This window comes from Erithacus rubecula, assembly GCF_903797595.1.
Source record: "Erithacus rubecula genome assembly, chromosome: 5".
NCBI classification, from domain to species: domain Eukaryota; kingdom Metazoa; phylum Chordata; class Aves; order Passeriformes; family Muscicapidae; genus Erithacus; species Erithacus rubecula.
In genome coordinates, this window is record NC_136687.1 from 47,241,215 (window position 1) to 47,261,512 (window position 20,298).

Genomic DNA, 20,298 nt, shown 5'->3' on the forward strand with positions numbered 1-20,298 from the left:
TTAAACTTCTGCGTGTGTGAAGTAATTTGTAATAGACACTGCAGAAGCTTTGTGTTATTGAATGCAGAACATTAAACAGCAGATTTATTGTTTACTTGAGATATAACCACCCATATGTCTCTGGTACAACTTGTACCAGAATGTGAAAAATGTTTGGAAGTAAAATACTGACTTGATACAGGATGGTGATGTTCTGCATTGATCTGCACATGGATGTGGTTCTTATAATCAAGTAAGCTGAAGCTAAATGTTTCTCATCTGGAAAGGGTAATTCTGCTTTTTCAAAGTGTACATAGGACTGACTTTTTCCAGGCAGTGAAAGGGACATTGCAATCAACACTTTCTAGACCTGCATCAGCTGATTATACCTCTGTGTGTGGGTATCTATATAGATTTATATAAAAATGCAAATTTCAGAAGAAAAATAATATATGTGCATTTATTTTAATATTGAGAGGCAGTGGCCAAATTTCAAGTAAATCATTTTCTGGGCCTACCTAGCATTATATAACACTGATGCTAGAAATAGAGATAAGGTCTCTAGTTTTGAGACAGGAAAGGTTTGCTGTTGGGCTTTTTGGTTACTGCTGTTCTCCTCCATGCTTAAACTATGACACTGGAGTTCTACTGCTGATAACTTCTAAAAGAAATTTTTGCTTCAAGTTTTGTTTTTACATGTCTCCAATTTCAAGAAGCATAAATTGAATATGGAGTTTGGGTCAAATTTTAATATTCTAAAACCGTACAAACCTCTTGAAAGTAATGTTGCTGCCTGTTGTACATAATCAACCTGTCAAAGGTATCAGATAAGTTCTTCCTAAAGCTACTTCCTAAATGTATTTACTTGAGTCTCTTACAAAACATATACCACAGATTCAAGGACAATCTATGGAGCAAGAGTTATTCCTTCTGAGAGAAGAGCTGAGCCAGGCACAAAGGAAACTGCGTGAAATGGAGGAAGCAAAGGCCAGTGAATATCAAAGGGAATCTGAAAAAATGGAAAGAACAGATGTTATTCCAAAACCACATGACTCCCAGGAAGTCAGCACCCAGACAAAAAGAGATGATCATGATGATGATGATTTTAAAATGCAACTGGAAAATCTCCAGAATGAGAGAGACCAGCTAAGAGAAACTCTACAGGACACAATTAGCAAGGTAATAAAAGTAGTCCCCTTCCTGTAGGAGAACAGATATAGTAGATTTCATTTTTAGATTTTTGGAAGTGTTATTCAGGTGTTAAATGTACTTTAATTGTGTCCAAAGAACTCGGAGATGCAGGAGCAGTTGAGATGTACTCGTGAATCTCTTGGACAACACCAGGAGACAATTGTGGAGCTGGAAGGAAATATTTCAGAGAAAGAAAATCAGCTCTCAAAGGTGCAAGAGGCATTGAAGGAAAAAACTGATGAACTGCAGCAGAAGGTCAGAAGCATTTTTGTCAAGAAAACCGGAGTTTCTGTTGGGTTTGGCAGCCTGAGTCTACTGCAAACTTCAGTTTGTAGGGCTCCAGTAGCTGTAATAAACAGACCAGTTTTTGATAACTATATATGTCTTGAATGACTTGATATTATTGGGAATCAACAATGCATTTTGACCTCTGTGCATGTGTGTAGTCTTTTTTTTACAGTTCAATAATGGAAATTAGCTCTGTAATTCTGAAGATCCTTGTGCGATTTATACAGCTTAGCTCATTTTGAATTATCAAAATATAAGTATTGGTCATACTCAACTGTGATGGACAAAAGACTCTCTGACAGTGTCAAGTTAGAAAGTGAATGTTTATTCAGCACTGGGCAGTAGCAGTGAGGTAATCCTGTAATATGCACTGCAAAATCACAGGTGATTACAAAGTCTATTAGCAGAGGAATCAAACAAATACATATTCATAATAACACCCCCTCCCATCCCCTGCTTCCTATGATAACTAGCTTGAATAGCTATTAAGCGTGTGGGATTGACTTCTTAAATTAAGTCTGGGGTCGTTTTTGTGGTGAGGGGTCTGAAAAGGAGGAAGTAAGGCGAGTCTTCCTCACCCTAAACTCTTGACCTTTTCTATCACTGACAATACAAATGATTTCTGGGGATAGTCCAGTTTTCCAAAGAATGGGTTTCTAGTTGCATTGTCTATGTTCTTGTGGTTCTGCTCTCTAGTTTCGTCTATTCTCATTGTAAGAGCATCTGAGCAAACGTGAAATGACAGAGAATTCATTATTTAAGTTTCAGATAACTACTCCCTTCTAATTTTTTAATCGTCTTCAGCAAGGTCACTAAAATCCTAATTTTCTAAGATTAGTGTTTCAATTCTTTACTTCATCTCACTCCTATAAGTTTGTTCTCTACTTTTTGTTTTCATGTCTGAAGCCAGTATGGATTGTAGGGTTCATTTTAGCGTATAATGATGCCTCCTGCCTTCTGTGGATCCAGCAACTGAGGCATTCTCATGGCGTTAGAATGTCTTGCATGCTTTTCCACGTTTACTTTTGCCTACCACCAAGACAGAAGCACTGACATCTGATTGGCTTTTAAGCAAAATTGTTCTATTTTTTTGTCTTAGTAGAGCAGGAAACTATTGGAGATGTCTCCTTAAAACGATCCAATTTACAACAGCCCATATGTACAGACAGTGCTTCTGAGGGATGATCCAAAACCAATCTTCATTCCAAACTTCTTTGCTGGCACAAGAAAATTTAGGAACTTGGAATGTTACTGCTTGTTTTTCCTCCAAAGCATCAAATTATTTTTGCCCATGCAGGAGGTGATTATAAATACCAATGCTGGTTTGGATTTGTTCTTTCCAGCTCACTGAAGTCACTGAAAAGCTGACTCGTGTCTCGGCGGAGTATGGCAACCTCCTGGCAGAAAAGGAACAAACTGAAAGGGCAATGAATGAGCAAGTGTGCCAGCAGCTTGAGAGAATCACTTCACTTAACAAGGAGAAAGATGAGCTCCAGCAAGTGGTAGAGACTTGTAAAGAAAGGGAAGAACATCTGTTAAAGCTTCAGAGTCAGTCAGAGATTTTGAAGGACAGCCTAACAAGCAAGGTGAGGAGTTTTGGTGTTTAGTTCCTGTATTTTTATTCTGATGTTTTCTCACTGATGTGCCAGTCTCTTGTTCAACATAAATCCTATTTAATTTTGAATACTCAGCGCATCAATTCCATGGTTGGTAAGCAAACATGAACATGGGCAAAGGATTTTGTCTAAGATTCTTTACTGATATTTAGTAATAACATCCTCAACTTGTCTCAGCTTTGTGTTGGTCCAGCTTTGGGATGAATGTGAATTTATCATATGTGTGCCTGTTTAATATAATGATCAGTACCTGAACATGCATTCCAGCATTTTATAAAGGCACTGTGGGGACAGCATGAACTTCACTGGGTTTTGAATCCTTGGTGCTTTTCACACTTTGTCAATATCAGGTTTGGCTGGTAAAATTTACTACTTTGGTTATGTTATTTTGATGTGAAGTACACGGTAGCAGAGTCAATCAAACAAAACTTGGCATTTTGTTTTGGAACTGATGAAAATGCTGTCTTTGTGTATTTCTTAATAGATCTCAGAAATGACTGAAGAAATTAAAATCATCACATCAGAGAGAGATCAGCTTGCTGGGGAGAAATCAGAAAGTGATAGCTGTAGAGAAAGTGATCAGCTTCAGGTGCAAAAGGAACAAATCCTTTTCCTTACACAGGAGAACCGTTCATTGCAGGAGAAGCTGGATAACCTGCTTTTGAAAACAGAAGAAACAGGGGAAGGAACCTTGGTAATTATGCTAAAGCTGTAATGGAAAGCTTGCTTATTTAAACTTCTGCTTGTGTGAAGTAATTTGTAATAGACACTGCAGAAGCTTTGTGTTATTGAATGCAGAACATTAAACAGCAGATTTATTGTTTACTTGAGATACAACCACCCATGTCTATTAATATGGACATCAGGTACCAGAATGTGAAAAATGTTTGTCTGTAAGTAAAATACTGACTTGATACAGGATGGTGATGTTCTGCATTGATCTGCACATGGATGTGGTTCTTATAATCAAGTAAGCTGAAGCTAAATGTTTCTCATCTGGAAAGGGTAATTCTGCTTTTTCAAAGTGTACAAAGGACTGACTTTTTCCAGGCAGTGAAAGGGACATTGCAATCAACACTTTCTAGACCTGCATTAGCTGATTATACCTCTGTGTGTGGGTATCTATATAGATTTATATAAAAATTAAAACTTCAGAAGAAAGGCAATATATCGCATTTATTTTGATATTGAGAGGCAGTGGCCAAAATTCAAATAAATAATTTTCTGGGCCTACCTAGCATTATATAACACTGATGCTAGAAATAGAGATAAGGTCTCTAGTTTTGAGACAGGAGGGGTTTGCTGTTGGGTTTTTTGGTGGTTGCTGTTCTGCTCCATGCTTAAACTATGACACTGGAGTTCTACTGCTGATAACTTCTAAAAGAAGTTTTTGCTTCAAGTTTTGTTTTTACATGTCTCCAATTTCAAGAAGCATAAATTGAATATGGAGTTTGGGTCAAATTTTAATATCCTAAAACCGTACAAACCTCTTGAAAGTAATGTTGCTGCCTGTTGTACATAATCAACCTGTCAAAGGTATCAGATAAGTTCTTCCTAAAGCTACTTCCTAAATGTATTTACTTGAGTCTCTTACAAAACATATACCACAGATTCAAGGACAATCTATGGAGCAAGAGTTATTCCTTCTGAGAGAAGAGCTGAGCCAGGCACAAAGGAAACTGCGTGAAATGGAGGAAGCTAAGGCCAGTGAATATCAAGGAGAATCTGAAAAAATGGAAAGAACAGATGTTATTCCAAAACCACATGACTCCCAGGAAGTCAGCACCCAGACAAAAAGAGATGATCATGATGATGATGATTTTAAAATGCGACTGGAAAATCTCCAGAATGAGAGAGACCAGCTAAGAGAAACTCTACAGGACACAATTAGCAAGGTAATAAAAGTAGTCCCCTTCCTGTAGGAGAACAGATATAGTAGATTTCATTTTTAGATTTTTGGAAGTGTTATTCAGGTGTTAAATGTACTTTAATTGTGTCCAAAGAACTCGGAGATGCAGGAGGAGTTGAGATGTACTCGTGAATCTCTTGGACAATATCAGGTGACAATTGTGGAGCTGGAAGGAAATATTTCAGAGAAAGAAAATCAGCTCTCAAAGTTGCAAGAGGCATTGAAGGAAAAAACTGATGAACTGCAGCAAAAGGTCAGAAGCATTTTTGTCAAAAAAACCAGAAGTACTGTTGGGTTTGGCAGCCTGAGTCTACTGCAAACTTCAGTTTGTAGGGCTTCAGTAGCTGTAATAAACAGACCAGTTTTTGATAACTAAATATGTCTTGAATGGCTCGATATTATTGGGAATCAACAATGCATTTTAACCTCTGTGCATGTGTGTAATCTTTTTTTTACAGTCCAATAATGGAAATTAGCTTCCTAATTCTGAAGACCCTTGAGCAAATTTAAGATAGCTTAGCTGATTCTTTACTGTCTTTCAATACTATAAATTTGTTCTCTTTTTTTTTTGTTTGTTTTGTTTTCATGTCTGAAGCCAGTATGGATTGTAGGGTTCATTTTAGCATATAGTGATGTCTCCTGTCTTCTGTGGATCCAGCAACTGAGGCATTCTCATGGCATTAGAATGTCTTGCATGCTTTTCCACGTTTACTTTTGCCTACCACCAAGACAGAAGCACTGACATCTGATTGGCTTTTAAGCAAAATTGTTCTATTTTTTTGTCTTAGTAGAGCAGGAAACTATTGGAGATGTCTCCTTAAAATGATCCAATTTACAACAGCCCATATGTACAGACAGTGCTTCTGAGGGATGATCCAAAAGCAATCTTCAATCCAAACTTCTTTGCTGGCGCAAGAAAATTTAGGAACTTGGAATGTTACTGCTTGTTTTTCCTCCAAAGCATCAAATTATTTTTGTCCGTGCAGGAGGTGATTATAAATACCAATGCTGGTTTGGATTTGTTCTTTCCAGCTCACTGAAGTCACTGAAAAGCTGACTCGTGTCTCGGCGGAGTATGGCAACCTCCTGGCAGAAAAGGAACAAACTGAAAGGGCAATGAATGAGCAAGTGTGCCAGCAGCTTGAGAGAATCACTTCACTTAACAAGGAGAAAGATGAGCTCCAGCAAGTGGTAGAGACTTGTAAAGAAAGGGAAGAACATCTGTTAAAGCTTCAGAGTCAGTCAGAGATTTTGAAGGACAGCCTAACAAGCAAGGTGAGGAGTTTTGGTGTTTAGTTCCTGTATTTTTATTCTGATGTTTTCTCACTGATGTGCCAGTCTCTTGTTCAACATAAATCCTATTTAATTTTGAATACTCAGCGCATCAATTCCATGGTTGGTAAGCAAACATGAACATGGGCAAAGGATTTTGTCTGAGATTATTTACTGATATTTAGTAACAACATCCTCAACTTGTCTCAACTTTGTGTTGGTCCAGCTTTGGGATGAATGTGAATTTATCATATGTGTGCCTGTTTAATATGATGATCAGTACCTGAACATGCATTCCAGCATTTTAAAAGGCACTGTGGAGACAGCAGGAACTTCACTGGGTTTTGAATCCTGTTGTTTTTCACACGTCATGAATGCCAGTCAATATTTTTAAGTCTTGCACTTTGATCTTGGCAACTCATTCTTTTCTCAATATTTGCTTTGAGCTTTTCACCCATCTTCTGCTCAGCAAATACTACTCTTAGGTAGAGTAAATATAATTTTTTTGTCTATGTTTATATTAATCTTTTATTTGTTTTAATTTTCTTGTGGTATAGACATATGTTGATTGCATTTTCCTTTGATTCTTGCTTTACACAAGACCAAATTTGACTGTTGTAGACTTTATTGGGTGTTATGCTATTCTTCTTCCTTATAAATTTTTTTATGTTATTAGAACACCAAGATTATTTTTAAACTTTTCTTTTTGCTAGTGTGAATTTTAGTAATTAAAAATTGTGATTTTTGTATTTTACACAACTGATTTGACTGCTTCATAGGGTGTGTAAAGACCACAACCACGAAATTGTGATTTGCATTTTTCTCCACTATTCACTGTAGATTCAACAGTTAACTAAGACACTAAGTAGTGTATCCTCTGAGAAGGACCAGTTATTATCTGAAAAAACTAGTCACTCTTTACAATTTCAAGAACACATCTCATCATTTAATCGAGAAAAAGATGAGCTACAAAAACTTCTTCAGAATGTCAGCTCTGAGCGGGACCAACTCAAGATCGAATTGCAAAGAAATTCTGATGTGGTGAGTGTTGCAATTTGGATACCTGAGTTGCTTACTCATAACTTCTTGTGTTGAATGTTACTTAAATATGTGTGCTTTCATTATAGTGTCTTGAAACAAAGGCAAAACTGGATTATGCTTTAGAACAAATGAAGCATAAAAACCTGAGTAATATGTCCATTCAGGTAAACCCAGTGGATATTGCAGAGCAGGTGGCTGATGAGAGCTTCAAAGAAAAAACCCTGAAGATTAAGGTGAGCTTATATTTGTGCGTTTTTTAAGGGTGCACATAGGACACTGGTCATGGAGCATAAGCCTTTTGTGCATTATGTATAGAATGGTTTGCATATCTTGCTAAGATGCTGCTCCTACCGTAGGATCAGTTGATTTGCTGTTGTTTTTCTGTGATTGCACATCTTGGGTCAACTGAGAAGTTCAATTTCATGTCCACAGAACATCTCACTTGCTTTCATTTCTGTCCGGCCCCCCAATAAAAATAACTAGGCGAGTAGGATCATACAATCATTTAGGTTGGAAAAGACCTCTTAGATTTCAACCCTTAAGCCAGCACTGCCATGATCACTGCTAAACCGTGTCCCTAAGTGCCAGATGTACACATCTTTGAAGAAGTTCCACGGCTGGTGACTCTACCACTTCTCTGGGCAGTCTGTTCCAGTACTTGACAACTTTTTCTTTTCAATTGAAACATTCTTCCCAATAACCAGTCTAAACTTCCTCCAGTACAACTTACGACATGTTACCTGGGAGAAGAGGCTGACCCCCCCTGGCTGCCCCCTCCTGCAGGCAGCTGCAGAGCAGGGCGGTGCCCCAGAGCTGCCTCTTCTCCAGCCTCAACAGCCCCAGCTCCCTCACACTCCTCACAGCACTTGTGCTCCAGACCCTTCCCAGCCCCACTGCCCTTCTCTGGACACGCTGCAGCCCCTCAGTGTCCTTCTTGTGGTGGGGGGCCCAGAGCTGAACACAGAATCTGAGGTGTGGCCTTGCTAGTGCCAGTCTGTTTCCTACTCCTGCTGGCCACACTATTCCTGACACAAGCAGGATGCCATTGGCCTTCCTGGCCACTGGGACACATGCTGGCTCACATTCTGCCAGCTGTTGACCAGCACCCCCAGGTCCTTTTCCTGCTGGGAAGCTTTCCAGACACTATTCCCCCAGCCTGCAGCACTGCACAGGAGATGTTGTGACCTGCCAGTTCCCCTTGTTGAACCTCAAACAGAAGCACTTTGGTTTTATAAAATCCTCCAAATCCTCCCTTCCATTATTCCCCATCAAATACTAAATTGGTGTCAAATAAATTAATTTAAAATAAATTAAAATGCATCTGCCCTCAAACTAGTAATTCCTCAGACCTTTTGTTAGCTACCTATTCTGAGTATATTTTCACACAGATACGAGAAGTCCTGGTAACCTACCAAAAGCCAAAATAAACAGGATTTATCAATGTGTATTGCTGCAGATAGGTAAAGCCTTATAAAATAAGGGCCTTGTTACCCTTGTAAAATCATGGCTCAGGCCTGCTACTTTGGCTAAGTAGCCAAGGGAACTAAAGGAGAGTGACTCAGCTGGAACAGGGGTAGAGAGATGTGAGAGCTGTGCTGCATGACTGCCTCGTGTCCATGTTGTGGTGTATGGTGCCTGGGTGGCTTGGGCTTGTTGTGCCTTAAAAGGATGTAAACTGATAACCAGCTAACTGCCTAAAAAGGCCTGGGTTTTGCAATAAAGGGCTCTCCTTTGCACTGCCTGGGGACTCTTCTTTGCTCTGCATCATCACATCTGGCGCCCAAACAAGAAATGAGATTACAATGAGAAAGTAAAATCCATCCAACAACAAAGCCCTGCAATCCCAAAATACTGAATTACAATGAAGAAATAAACTACAACTCAACAAAATAAACCCTTACAACCCTAAAACTATGAAGAGCAGAGCTCAAGCCCTACCACAACAACACAGAACTTTCTTTATAAACCACAGTCCAACGGAAAACAAAATACCAGCACAACTGATATAGTTAAACCATAATGAAAGAAGTAAACATCAGCTGATCTGTTTTAAGAGCACTCTTCCCCTTCTGACTTCTGTAATTGATAGAATCTTGTTTGCTTCTTCCCAGTGTTCAGAGTTTTTACTGTGAGGTGAAGAGTTAAGAAAACTGGTGAAGTTGAACTACGAACCAATGATGGAGGGAGTATGTTAGGGGAGTTTTATACTTACTTTAAAATGTGTAACATAGGCATAATTAAACATGATACTGGAGCTGCAGATTACTGGGTCTTCCAAGTCTGTAGCACTACTGAGTCTGCTCACTGCTCATTCACACCTTCCTTTTCATGGTAGAGTGCTAGGACCCACTTCATGAGCCCCTTCCTTCAGGAAAGCAGGAGCAGATAAACGTAGAAGTCCATCCTGAGGCGAATGCCAGCTGACAGACTTGTGAACAGGCAAGAATTTTTTTTTCATGCCTGATTTGCAAGACTTGATGTGGCCAGGCAACCTAAACCCTAAAAACAATTTGAGCTTGTAAATTTACTTGCTGGAAAACAAAGAAACTACCTGGGTTTGTGCCTGGATTAGTGTTTTTGTCATACCCCTGTGGCAAGTCAAAACTGAAGTCTTAATCATAATAACTTTTCCTCTTGTAAAACCAGTGCATACTTTAGGGGTTAGTCCTGGAGTCAGGTAATGTAATTTTGTGTTTCTTTTCACACCTAATCACACTTTTCCTTACTATGAACTAATTAATTTGTTTCACTTGCATTTAGGAGCTTCTTGAGAAATTCCCAACCATGGGGAAGAGATATGAATGTCTCTCTACAACATCTCTTAAGCTAAAGAGTGAACTGAATAGTCAGAAAGCACTGATAGCTGTGATACTGCCTCAGCTTACATTGGAGCAGAGAAAACAAATCAAAACATTTCAAACTAAAAATGAGGAAATGAACACTCGTGTCCAGAAGTTACTGACCAAACTGAAGGTACCAACTTAAAATGCTGAATATGTGGATGCTTCATATCGCTATGATTTGGATTTTGGGGGTTTTTTTATAAGTTCTCAATGGTAACAGCTAGGATTTTATATCCTCTAGCTTTGGGTTTTGAGAATCCAGGCATTGGAGAAAATGATTGCTTGACAATCTTAGAAAACTGGAACTACTTAGTTACATAAATCAAACTTAGTTTTTAACTGTCGTTCATCTGTTTAGCACAGAATTATTTCATTAATAATCCATTTTAATTGGAAAATGAAATTTTCTTTCTGTACTCTAGAAATCAAATAATAGATGGCGAAGTATGTATTTCTCTGTGGGGGAAAGAGACATGCAAGATGGCTTGGAAATGCATGTTTATTCTTCAAAACTACCCAAGTAGTTTGATGATTTTACAGCCTTGCAGATCTTCCCCAGTTTGGAATAATTTTCTCCATTGAACTAAAATTATCAGCAAAATGTTTAAGAGTAGTTGGGAAAGAATTCCTGTTAACATGTGCAGACATATAGTAAATGATAAAAGTTTTTTCTGTTGCTTTATTTACAATGAAATATTAAGAGCTAGAGGTTTTTTTTTTTGGTTGGAGCATGGAAATATGCACAGGCCTGGAGAGAGGGAGTGGGGCACTTGAGAGGCAGTCATGTCTATAATTATCCACTTGGAAGTTGAACTAATATTCCAAGAAGCCTTGTTTTATAACTTAACGCAGCCATTTTAGGTTTAGATTTTTCTATAGATGGCTTTTAACTTTGATGGTTAAAGATGTTCAAGATCTAATTAGCAAGCTCTGCTAAAGTTTTAAATCAGCATGGGTCATAGGTCATCTGTACCACAACTTTCACAACTCCAAGAGAAAATAAATATAACAAAGAACAATTTACTTTGTTTTTCAAAGTTAAGATTTGTGGAAGGCTGTCTAGAGCCTTTTAGACTTCTTGGCTTTTTTTGGAGTCTACAAAAAAATAGAATATTGAAAAAGTGCTGTCTCAGCTAAAAGGCTTACATGCCATTACTGTAATGCACATATTGAATCTGATTTTCTTAGTCATGTGTTGGTGATCCTGGACATTTAGAGGGTCAGAGAAAAAATAGATTGAATTGTAAAATACTGTATTTTAGCTGGATGCAGGGTACCATTTTAAAACAGGCTCACTAATACATCATGGGCTTCTGCAACAGCTTCTCTTCAGTTCTGTTTGCAACAAGAAAAGAGAATATCACACTGCTGTTCACAAGTATGAAATGGAATTGCTTGAGGAAAAGAGAAAACAAGATCACCTACATTCCCAGATACAATGTCTCAGGAAGATTAACTTGAAGCAGAATGAAGTATCATCTCAAGAGTTAAACAGCAGTGAAGGGCTGAGGAGTCTCCACTTGGATGCAGAGGTAATTTGGATAAAAAAATAGACATAAAGATCCATTCCAAAGACATGGGGTCATGTGGTGGTGGGAATCTAATGGCATTGGGTTTATCTGTTGAAACTTCACTTAAGAGGGAGAGGTGAAGGAATAGTTATTTTTGTATGCTATTAGTTCTATAATAAGAGGAGTTTGCTTTGTGAAGCAGCTAAAAATAAGATTAATAGGTTAGAAAATAGTGGGAATGTTATTTATTTATTTACCCTCTACAATACTTACTATCCAATACCAATATGACTCGTTCTAAAACAATGGAATAAACTTTTACTAATAAGCACTTTTTTTTTCCTCCTTTCCATCTGCCCTAAGAATGTAGATTGTCTTTCCGTTTTCCCAATAGGGTGTAATTTTAAGTCTAGCAAAACTCCTTTTATATGATAATTACATTCTAAAACAGACTTCCTGCTATACTGATAACTGAGAGGACAGAAGGTATATTTAGACATGTAATAATCAAAACAGTGTTTAAATTTTAATTCCCTTTTTTTTATAAGAGCATTCTCAAAGATGTATCAGAAATGGAACATGAACTTGTCTGCATAGAAGCAGAGTTACAGCAGGAAGAAACTGCTAGAAAAGAAACAATACAGTTCTGGGAAGCTTGTTCAGGAACTCACTGGGATGCAGAGGAACTGAAAGAAGAACTTGAGAAAGATAATGAAAGACTCTTGCAAGTCTTTAAATTCTGGAATCCTAAAGTAAAGGTAAAATTAAATGTTATAGATTTAGAAGTGTATTTTGTGTAAGCAGTCTGTAAGTGCCTATAATTGAAAACAAAACACAAAAAAGGCTCTTCAATGATCATTGATTTATTATCAGCATTCACTGTAATTAACTGTAAGACACAGGAGTACTTAAAAGGTTTTTAAAGATTCCTCATGCATCCAGATGTGGAAACTGGCTTTCTAAAAGACTTTCTGGGTAATAAATGGCAGGGAGTGTGGGGGATGTTTATTTGGGATTTCATTAGTCTGAATAATGTTGCTTTTCTTGCCAAACTTTATTAAAACTACTGTAGCCATTTTTAAAACTCAGTTAAATTTATATTTACGCTCCTTTATTGTGCTTCCCTCTTGCCTCTTTTGAAACCTGGACAGCATTTTCAGGGTTTAGTGCATCATGAACAGGATTTCATGAGATTTCATCTTTCTGATTAAATCTTAAGTTGAGCCTATTTTAAAGTTTCTTCTGTGGAGTCGATAATCTGTCTTGACTTGTTTGGGATTTCGCAGTGTTGGCAAGGTTTTTGGAAGAATTCCCTGATCCTAATATTGTGTGGATCACAGCTTTTAACAAACAAACACAAATCTAAAAAATTTCCTGACAATTACGAAGTTTTTATTTATCTGACATATCGAACATGTGGATTTCTAAAATAGTCCAATGGGTAGGTTTAATTTCCTTTAGTCAGTGAATACATACTAGAAAAAAAAACCAACTGTGAATAATTATGGTTTTCTCTTGCTGGTATTCAAGAAGTCTTCCCAATATAGTTCCTTTGTTTCTCTAATATTAGAGTTTGAGTTAATGCAGAAACACTGGTAAACCTGCAATACACTTTCATCTTATCTTATGCCCCTTCCTGCTTCCCTCTCTTCTGGAAATGAAAATGTTCTTTTGAGTGATAATGACACCATCTCTGACAGCAAGCATTTTCAAATAGGGCATTGAAACAAGAATGTGAAAATAATACAGGCTAAGGTACTTCCTGTTTCTTCACTTGACATATTTCTAGCAGATTAAAAAAATATTTAAAATTATTCTGTATGATCTCATTTTCAGATACTCCTTGAGCTTTCTTCAGAGCTGGATGCCAGAACTGCCAATTATAGTAAAAATGCTGATGTTGAATTAAAACAGAGAAAAGAGAAAAATCAAGAGTTGCTTCAAGATCTAAACACACTAAAAGAAAAACTGGCCCCTGGTGGCTCTGCCAGTCTGGCATTAGAAGAAGAAAATTATAGGCTTCATAATAAATTAAAGGCTGCAGAACAAGATAAAAAGGTACCAATACTTCTTCCTAAGGAAAACTTCTTTGATGCTTGCTTTCTAAGGAGTGTACTCCAAATTGAAAATAAGGATTGATGGCAACTGTAAATCTCTGCCACCACAATACAAATAGAGTACACTTTATTTTAGTAGTTATGTTATTTCCAAAGTAGAATTTTAAGCTCTTACCTGTAACATGATTATTTTTAATTGGCTGATTTCTGTACACAAATAGATATTAAGTTTAGAAATTAATATTAAATGTTTTCATTTGCTTTGGAAGTATTGATTTTAATAGGGTGATACTCTTGATGCCTCCTGTAAGTATATGGTATTCACTATGTCAGACATGAAGCTGGAGAATTCTCTATTTAATCACAGGAACTGAGAACTTGTTTTCTATCTCCTATTTATGTCACAGTTACCCTTCTCTGAAGCACTTTTTCTTTTCTTAGACTTGAGTGTTCTAGACTATTAAAAGGTGACACAAAACAGTGACCTGACATGAAGAGTTGCCATAGAGCCTGTATTGTTGGATTTTTTTTTTTTTGTGTGGTTTGGGTTTTTGCTAGTTCTTGCTAAGAATATGACCATATGCTGTTACTGTTACTATATTTTGACATAACTGCTCATAGCTGATTGATGTATCTCAACAGGCTATGGAAGTAAAAATTCAGAAGTTAGAGAATGTAATAAATGAAGTAGGAGAAAGTGTCAAAGAGAAAGATGACAGGATAAGCAAGTTACAAGCACAGATCCGAATAAGAACAGAGACAAGTGAACTGACCCAACTACATGCCAAACTGAATGAGATGGATAATTGCCTCAGGACTGCCCTAACAGAGAAACAGAGTCTTCAGGTATGAGCAAAATACTTCACTCCTCTCTTTTTCCCCTGATGAAAGGCACAAAGAATGCTTGACAGCAGTTGTAGGTGAAACATAGCTTTCTATAGTCAGCATACTTGTTCTGTTGGCATTCCTAGAGTAAAACACTCCACTTGCCTGTTTAGCAGGCAGTTTCACATTCTACCAGTGCAACCTTCAGTGGGCAACATTTAGATCTCATATTACAATACTAGAAACAAAATGTGTTGCTTGTATGTGATGTATTTCTGAAACATTTTAAACATTTTAAAACCTTTAAACTGAAGCATGAACTGTTTACTCAGTGTGATATATTTGCACACTACTTTAAAATTCCCAGATTTATATCTGCACAGAAGTCAGCAAAACTTGCTAAAATATGGTTGCATGTAATACAGCAGAGTAGGATACCAAGTGCTACTAACTATAATGCTAGTGGGTGATGTGAGCCACCTTAGTGAAAAATAATTTCCTGCTCCTGGTTTTGTACAGCAAAATCTAGCAGATCATAAATCATAAACAACTCTATTTCATTGCTATGTAAAAAGCCCTTATTTGTACTAAATATTTTGCATTCAGGCAAAATTAGATAAAGGTGCTGAGCTGTACAAAGAAGAAATTGACCATCTCAAAACACAATTGGTAAAATGTGATCTGGAAAGAATGAAACAATCCAACTCCTTTGAAATGAAGTAAGTTCAAATTTTATCTTCTTTCAATTCTCAACTACTTTACTCTTGGCTTCTACTTCCCTCTTTATTTTTCCCATATAAGAAGTAAGCATTCAGCTTGATGTGTTGTAATGGTGGGTAGAGAAAGTAAAATCTCTATGTACTCTGGGTTGCTTACAAAATTTCTTCCTTGTACACCCACCAAAATTTCTCAACCACTTTATCAGTTTCTCAACCATTTATTCAGCCATAAATTAAATAACTATTCTGACAAAAGAAGGCAAGGGGAAAGGAATAACTGAAAGCACTCTCTACTTCTCTAGAGAGAGGGGATACATCAAAAATAATTAGTCCAATTTTTGGGTGCACTTCACCTAAAATCTAACTGACAACCAGGTTTATGTAGTTTTTCTTGTGTAACGTGTGTGTCTTGTATTTGATAGATCATTGGAATTCAACTGAAACTGTAATAACTATTAAACTGAGGTTTTTTGATTTATGTTTCCCCTCTCTTCCTGTCTCATATAGACTTGCTAATTATAAAGCCATTGCAGAACATCAAGAACAACAGTTAACAAAGCTAAAAGAAGAACTGAGACGAGCACACCAAGAGCAAGATGTTACTGGTAAATTCAAGATAAATGGAAGGGACTCTCTCATGTTAAACACAGAGTTCTGAGGTTATATGGGTAAAGACCAGATTGAGATGCAGGCCTTGTATTCAAAGGGTATGAGGAGAATTGGGTGCACTGGAACATGAGATGAAAATTGTTTACATTAGCTGCATATGAACTGCATTAGAATCACAGCAGTTCTTGTGATTTTCTCCAGCCACAGTTGCCCTCGTGGAGGGATAATCTGCAGTGGTGGTAGTTCATGTTTCCCCTTTTTCCTTGACATAAGAATACCTAGTTCTAATCAAAGCTATGATGTAACTGGAACAATAACTATTTTACCTCTAAATGGCCCAGTGAAGAATCTGTCATGTTACTATCTCCATGGTAGTGTGGATCCTGAGAGGTGTCTTTTGTGTTGAAAAAATAGTAACTATTGTAATGGCATTTGTAACCCAGTGAGGTTTCACATATAAGACCACAAGAAAGAGTAGGCTTAAAAATGTATTGGCTTGGTTTTAATCACTCTCCAAATAATGCACACACATATGTATAAATCTGTTTTCTAGTGCTGAAAGAAGCAGATCCTCAGCAGTCCCAGATACCCCTTACTTGTGGTGGTGGCAGTGGTATTGTACAGAGCACACAGATGCTTGTTATAAAATCTGAACAAGCTAAGCTACAGAAAGAGAACTTGCAGCTGAAGAAACAAAAAGACCTTCTACTGAGGTAAGTGGACAGCTGACTAGCAACATATCAAATAATTTGTTTGATGTAATATTTATGTACAGCATTAGTGTTTCTTTCTGGGAGATCATGGAAGTGAGTAACCATAAACTTTAATTTAAAGTAGTTTTATGACCATAAAGGCCTTTTTACTTTAAATTGCTTGCTTTCTTAAGAATCTTGTAAATGCTGGAAAATACACTTGAATTGTGTGTTGGAAGAAATTTCAGCTTAAAAAAAATCCTCTGAACCCAAGATACACAGCTATTGTATTGCCATGTCTGTGATATGTCATCTGAAAATACAGGAACTGTCTGTTCTTCAGGAATTTTTCCTTGAGGAAACTGCTTTAAACTTTTCTTAATTGAATGCTGGCATTCTTTTCTTTGCAGTAATGAACTTCAACTCAAGGAGGAACTCAGGAAATGGAAAGAAAGGGCACTAAAATTGAGAGAACAATCCTCAAGAGAAACTATTCGAGAGACTCCTAAGAAGGCAGTGTCATATTTCTTTAAAGAGCAAATGCCTTCACCCTCCAAAGAAACTGTTTCTCAGGAAATAGTGACTCAGGACCTACCAAAGCCTCTGCCTCTGACCTGTCCAACAAATTTCTTTGATAACTCCAACTTGGGTTTGCTAACAGGTACGTAGCACAGTGGTAGTGTCCTATAAGATTTGAAGATGCAAAATGTAAGGGATGGCCTGAGATCTGAAACTTGCATGATAACAGTTTTCTTGAATGATTTGTCATCTGTTGAAAAGTTGATCATCTGAATTGTGAGGCTTCTGTATGCTCTACAGAATCAAAACACCAAAATGAATTCTTCACCTGCTGAAGAAAATACAGACTTTTTTTTTCCTTTTCTGCAGTGGAAGTATTGATGAGTGACTTTTAAAAGTGAATCAACAAAATGTTGTTACTAGATAGCTGATGCTCTAAAATATTTTGCTTTTTAACTTTACATTGGTTAAGCAGAGATTTCTGGTAAAACTACATAAAGTTAACTGCTGGTTAACTTCTTTCTCAAGTTTTTCAAGATGGTAGACTTTAGTCCTTGATGTTGCATTTCCTACTCTGCCTGGCTTTAGCTGCAGTAATAGCTGTTTTGATGAGAACTTCTGTTCCTTAGCCTAACTTCAGATTTTTTATATCTGGCCTGCTGACTTTTAGTGACTTCTGCCCTCATGCTTCTCACAGCTTTCAAAAGGCCCCAACAGACATGTTGAAGAGTAGCCAGTTTTTGAGGTATTAGTAGCAGACTTCCAGAAAGAACATGAATCATTGCTGGTTTAGCAATGGCCAACTTGGTTATAGCACACCTTTCCTCACAACACAAAGCTCCTCAGAAGGAAGCTTTCATAGCTGATGTACAAAACACTAATCAAGATTAAGTCACTGCATTTCTGCTGTTTGTCTAACTGAGAAAGGCTTTAATGTTCTTGTTTTCTGTACAGATACAAGACCTGAGGGCACAGAGTCCACAGAAGAACGTCTTAAGTATTTGTTTGGCACTTCAGACAAAGACAAAGCCCCTGATTGTAGCACCCAGTAAAGATGCTCTATCATAAGCTGCCCTTACAGTAGCTACAGCCAGAATCTGCAAATACAAAAGAAAATTGCTTCAGGTTAAAAAACCATCAGCCTCTTCCATCTTTGCTGTCTTGGAGTTTCTACTTCTCACAACTGGGAAAGCTGGAATAGGAGGACAAAAATGGAAAAACAGATGTTGCCCCACAGCCTGCTGATCTGCTGATGTTCTACTTTGGTGTTGTGGTGTTTTTTGATGGCAAAGAGAAGCTAATGTATTGACAAAAAAGAATGGAAAAATGAATGGATCACAATCTAACCTACTGTGAAACTTCTCAATCTCAAACTTTTCATTTTGTCATTCCTAAAACAGCCCTTTTCTGATGTGTTGATATTTATATCTTCAGAGTGCTGTTAACTTGGCAAGAAATATTTTGTTTTGTTCTTTGGCATGTGGTTTTTATACCATGTGTTCTTTAAGCCAACAGAAACTGCATTTTTACCACAATCTTGACCTCTTTGGATACTGCAGCCTAAGTTACTGATCTTCTGTTTGTAGAATACACAATCAAGGGTTCCTCTTAAAGTCCTTAAAAGTTTCTGCAGCTCAGCCAATTATGGTACCGTGAGTAACTTTGAATTTTGCATCATTTTTCAGTATACCTGTATGAAGTTGTGTATAGGGGTTTTTTAATTGTAAACAATGGAATTAACACTCTTATGCTTCTCTAGTGAAGGGAAAACAAACCAGATCTTTGGGATATTTTATTAACCTACTTATATATATAGTGTGAGACCCTACATTTTGTATCTTTTATATAAGAATTTTTCACTTGACAATAAAATTGAATGTGTTAAATGTGTAAAAATGGTTTTGTTGTTCACTTGTGCTGTGATCCAAGGATGCTGATTACAGCATTGTCTGTTACCAAATCACTATCTTTTATACTGATTTCATCACTTCCATCATAATTATCCTTCTTGTCTCTGTCCTCCATAACCTTCTGCAGCAATTACTTGTGCAGAAGTTTATGGTTTTTAGAGTTTTATTAAATTCTTTGAGTCTGTCAGAAAATGGTTGAGGTCTAAAACATAGATCCTCCCCTTTGTTCCCCTCCATGCCCTCCACTGCCAACTAAACAGGAATTGGGCACTCAGAACCTGAGATCAACTCCATTAAGGATGAAATCATCATGAGATGAGAAAGTCATACCTAAGAAAGATGCCTGCATCAAAAGCATCAGCCTTTTATAGGAATAAATGTGTCAGTGATGCTAGGTCCTGTTTGGGTCACCCAAACTGAGAAGCAAATGGTGACACTGGCTGTTCCTGAGCTTTCAGCAGTTACTGGAACTGGGGGAGTCACACAAGGATTATTTACCTGATGGATGGAGGTACTTCTTCAATAAAGAACCAACCTTTATTTACTTTGAATAGCTGAAAACTGCCAACTACTGTACCTGAGATTTATCTCAGTCTCTGGCCTTGAATGTGTTTTGGGAATTTTTTAAAGGCATAACGAGCCGAATATACAGATTCTAAATATCATTACAGAGTTGGGCACTGCAATGTCTTCTTTCTGACCACAGCCACAGGTATTTATTTTCTGACAGGAATAAATGCAGAGTGCTGGTATGTTTGTGGTGATTTGGTTTTGGTTTATTTTTTTTTCTTTTTTTTTTTTTTTTTTTTTGTTTTATTTTGTTTTTGAGGTTTGTTGGAAGTTTTCTGGGTTTGTTTTAGGTTGTTGTGGGTCTTTTTGTTTGTTTGGTTTATTACTTTTTTTTTATTATTATTTCCCACTATGATGAGATTTCCTTTGGCTACCAGCATTTTGGTGTTCTAAATGAATTAGACTGACTATTTTTCTTCCAGAATCAGGAAAGGTGGTGTATATATAGATCTACCTCTTCCATATACAATTTCCAGTGGCATTTTTGTTAATTATTACTTGCATGGAACAACTAGATTTGCTGATTTTTCTGGTGATTGAACTAAAAAAAGCAGAAACTTAATGCAACAGATCTGTGGCTAAATTTCAGTGGCAAAAGCTTAGGGAGCAGAAGGATAGATGCTTTTAGCAAATTAAGATTTTTTTTTTACTGGAGAGCTGATCTAGAAAGCCTTAAAAGCTATCATGTTTAGCAGAAAGACAGGATAAGCTGAACTTTTGTATATGTGTGTCCCAGTTTAGCCACAG

The 20,298-nt window shown here is 37.2% G+C and overlaps 1 protein-coding gene across 1 annotated transcript in view; it reads left to right on the forward strand.

The window, feature by feature from the left end:
* Window positions 1-18,967, forward strand: part of CENPE (centromere protein E) — a 41,710-nt gene extending 22,743 nt beyond the window's left edge. The window contains exons 27-45 of the mRNA XM_079306472.1: window positions 874-1,158; window positions 1,267-1,425; window positions 2,802-3,044; window positions 3,559-3,768; window positions 4,685-4,969; window positions 5,078-5,236; window positions 6,016-6,258; window positions 7,096-7,296; window positions 7,383-7,529; window positions 10,057-10,269; window positions 11,462-11,671; window positions 12,199-12,408; window positions 13,487-13,708; window positions 14,350-14,553; window positions 15,139-15,251; window positions 15,759-15,856; window positions 16,414-16,573; window positions 16,963-17,213; window positions 18,026-18,967. Of these exons, the coding sequence (XP_079162598.1) occupies window positions 874-1,158; window positions 1,267-1,425; window positions 2,802-3,044; window positions 3,559-3,768; window positions 4,685-4,969; window positions 5,078-5,236; window positions 6,016-6,258; window positions 7,096-7,296; window positions 7,383-7,529; window positions 10,057-10,269; window positions 11,462-11,671; window positions 12,199-12,408; window positions 13,487-13,708; window positions 14,350-14,553; window positions 15,139-15,251; window positions 15,759-15,856; window positions 16,414-16,573; window positions 16,963-17,213; window positions 18,026-18,123 (3,711 nt within the window). The 3' untranslated portion in view covers window positions 18,124-18,967. The remainder of the gene's footprint in view (window positions 1-873; window positions 1,159-1,266; window positions 1,426-2,801; window positions 3,045-3,558; window positions 3,769-4,684; window positions 4,970-5,077; window positions 5,237-6,015; window positions 6,259-7,095; window positions 7,297-7,382; window positions 7,530-10,056; window positions 10,270-11,461; window positions 11,672-12,198; window positions 12,409-13,486; window positions 13,709-14,349; window positions 14,554-15,138; window positions 15,252-15,758; window positions 15,857-16,413; window positions 16,574-16,962; window positions 17,214-18,025) is intronic.
* Window positions 18,968-20,298: the final 1,331 nt, after the last annotated feature.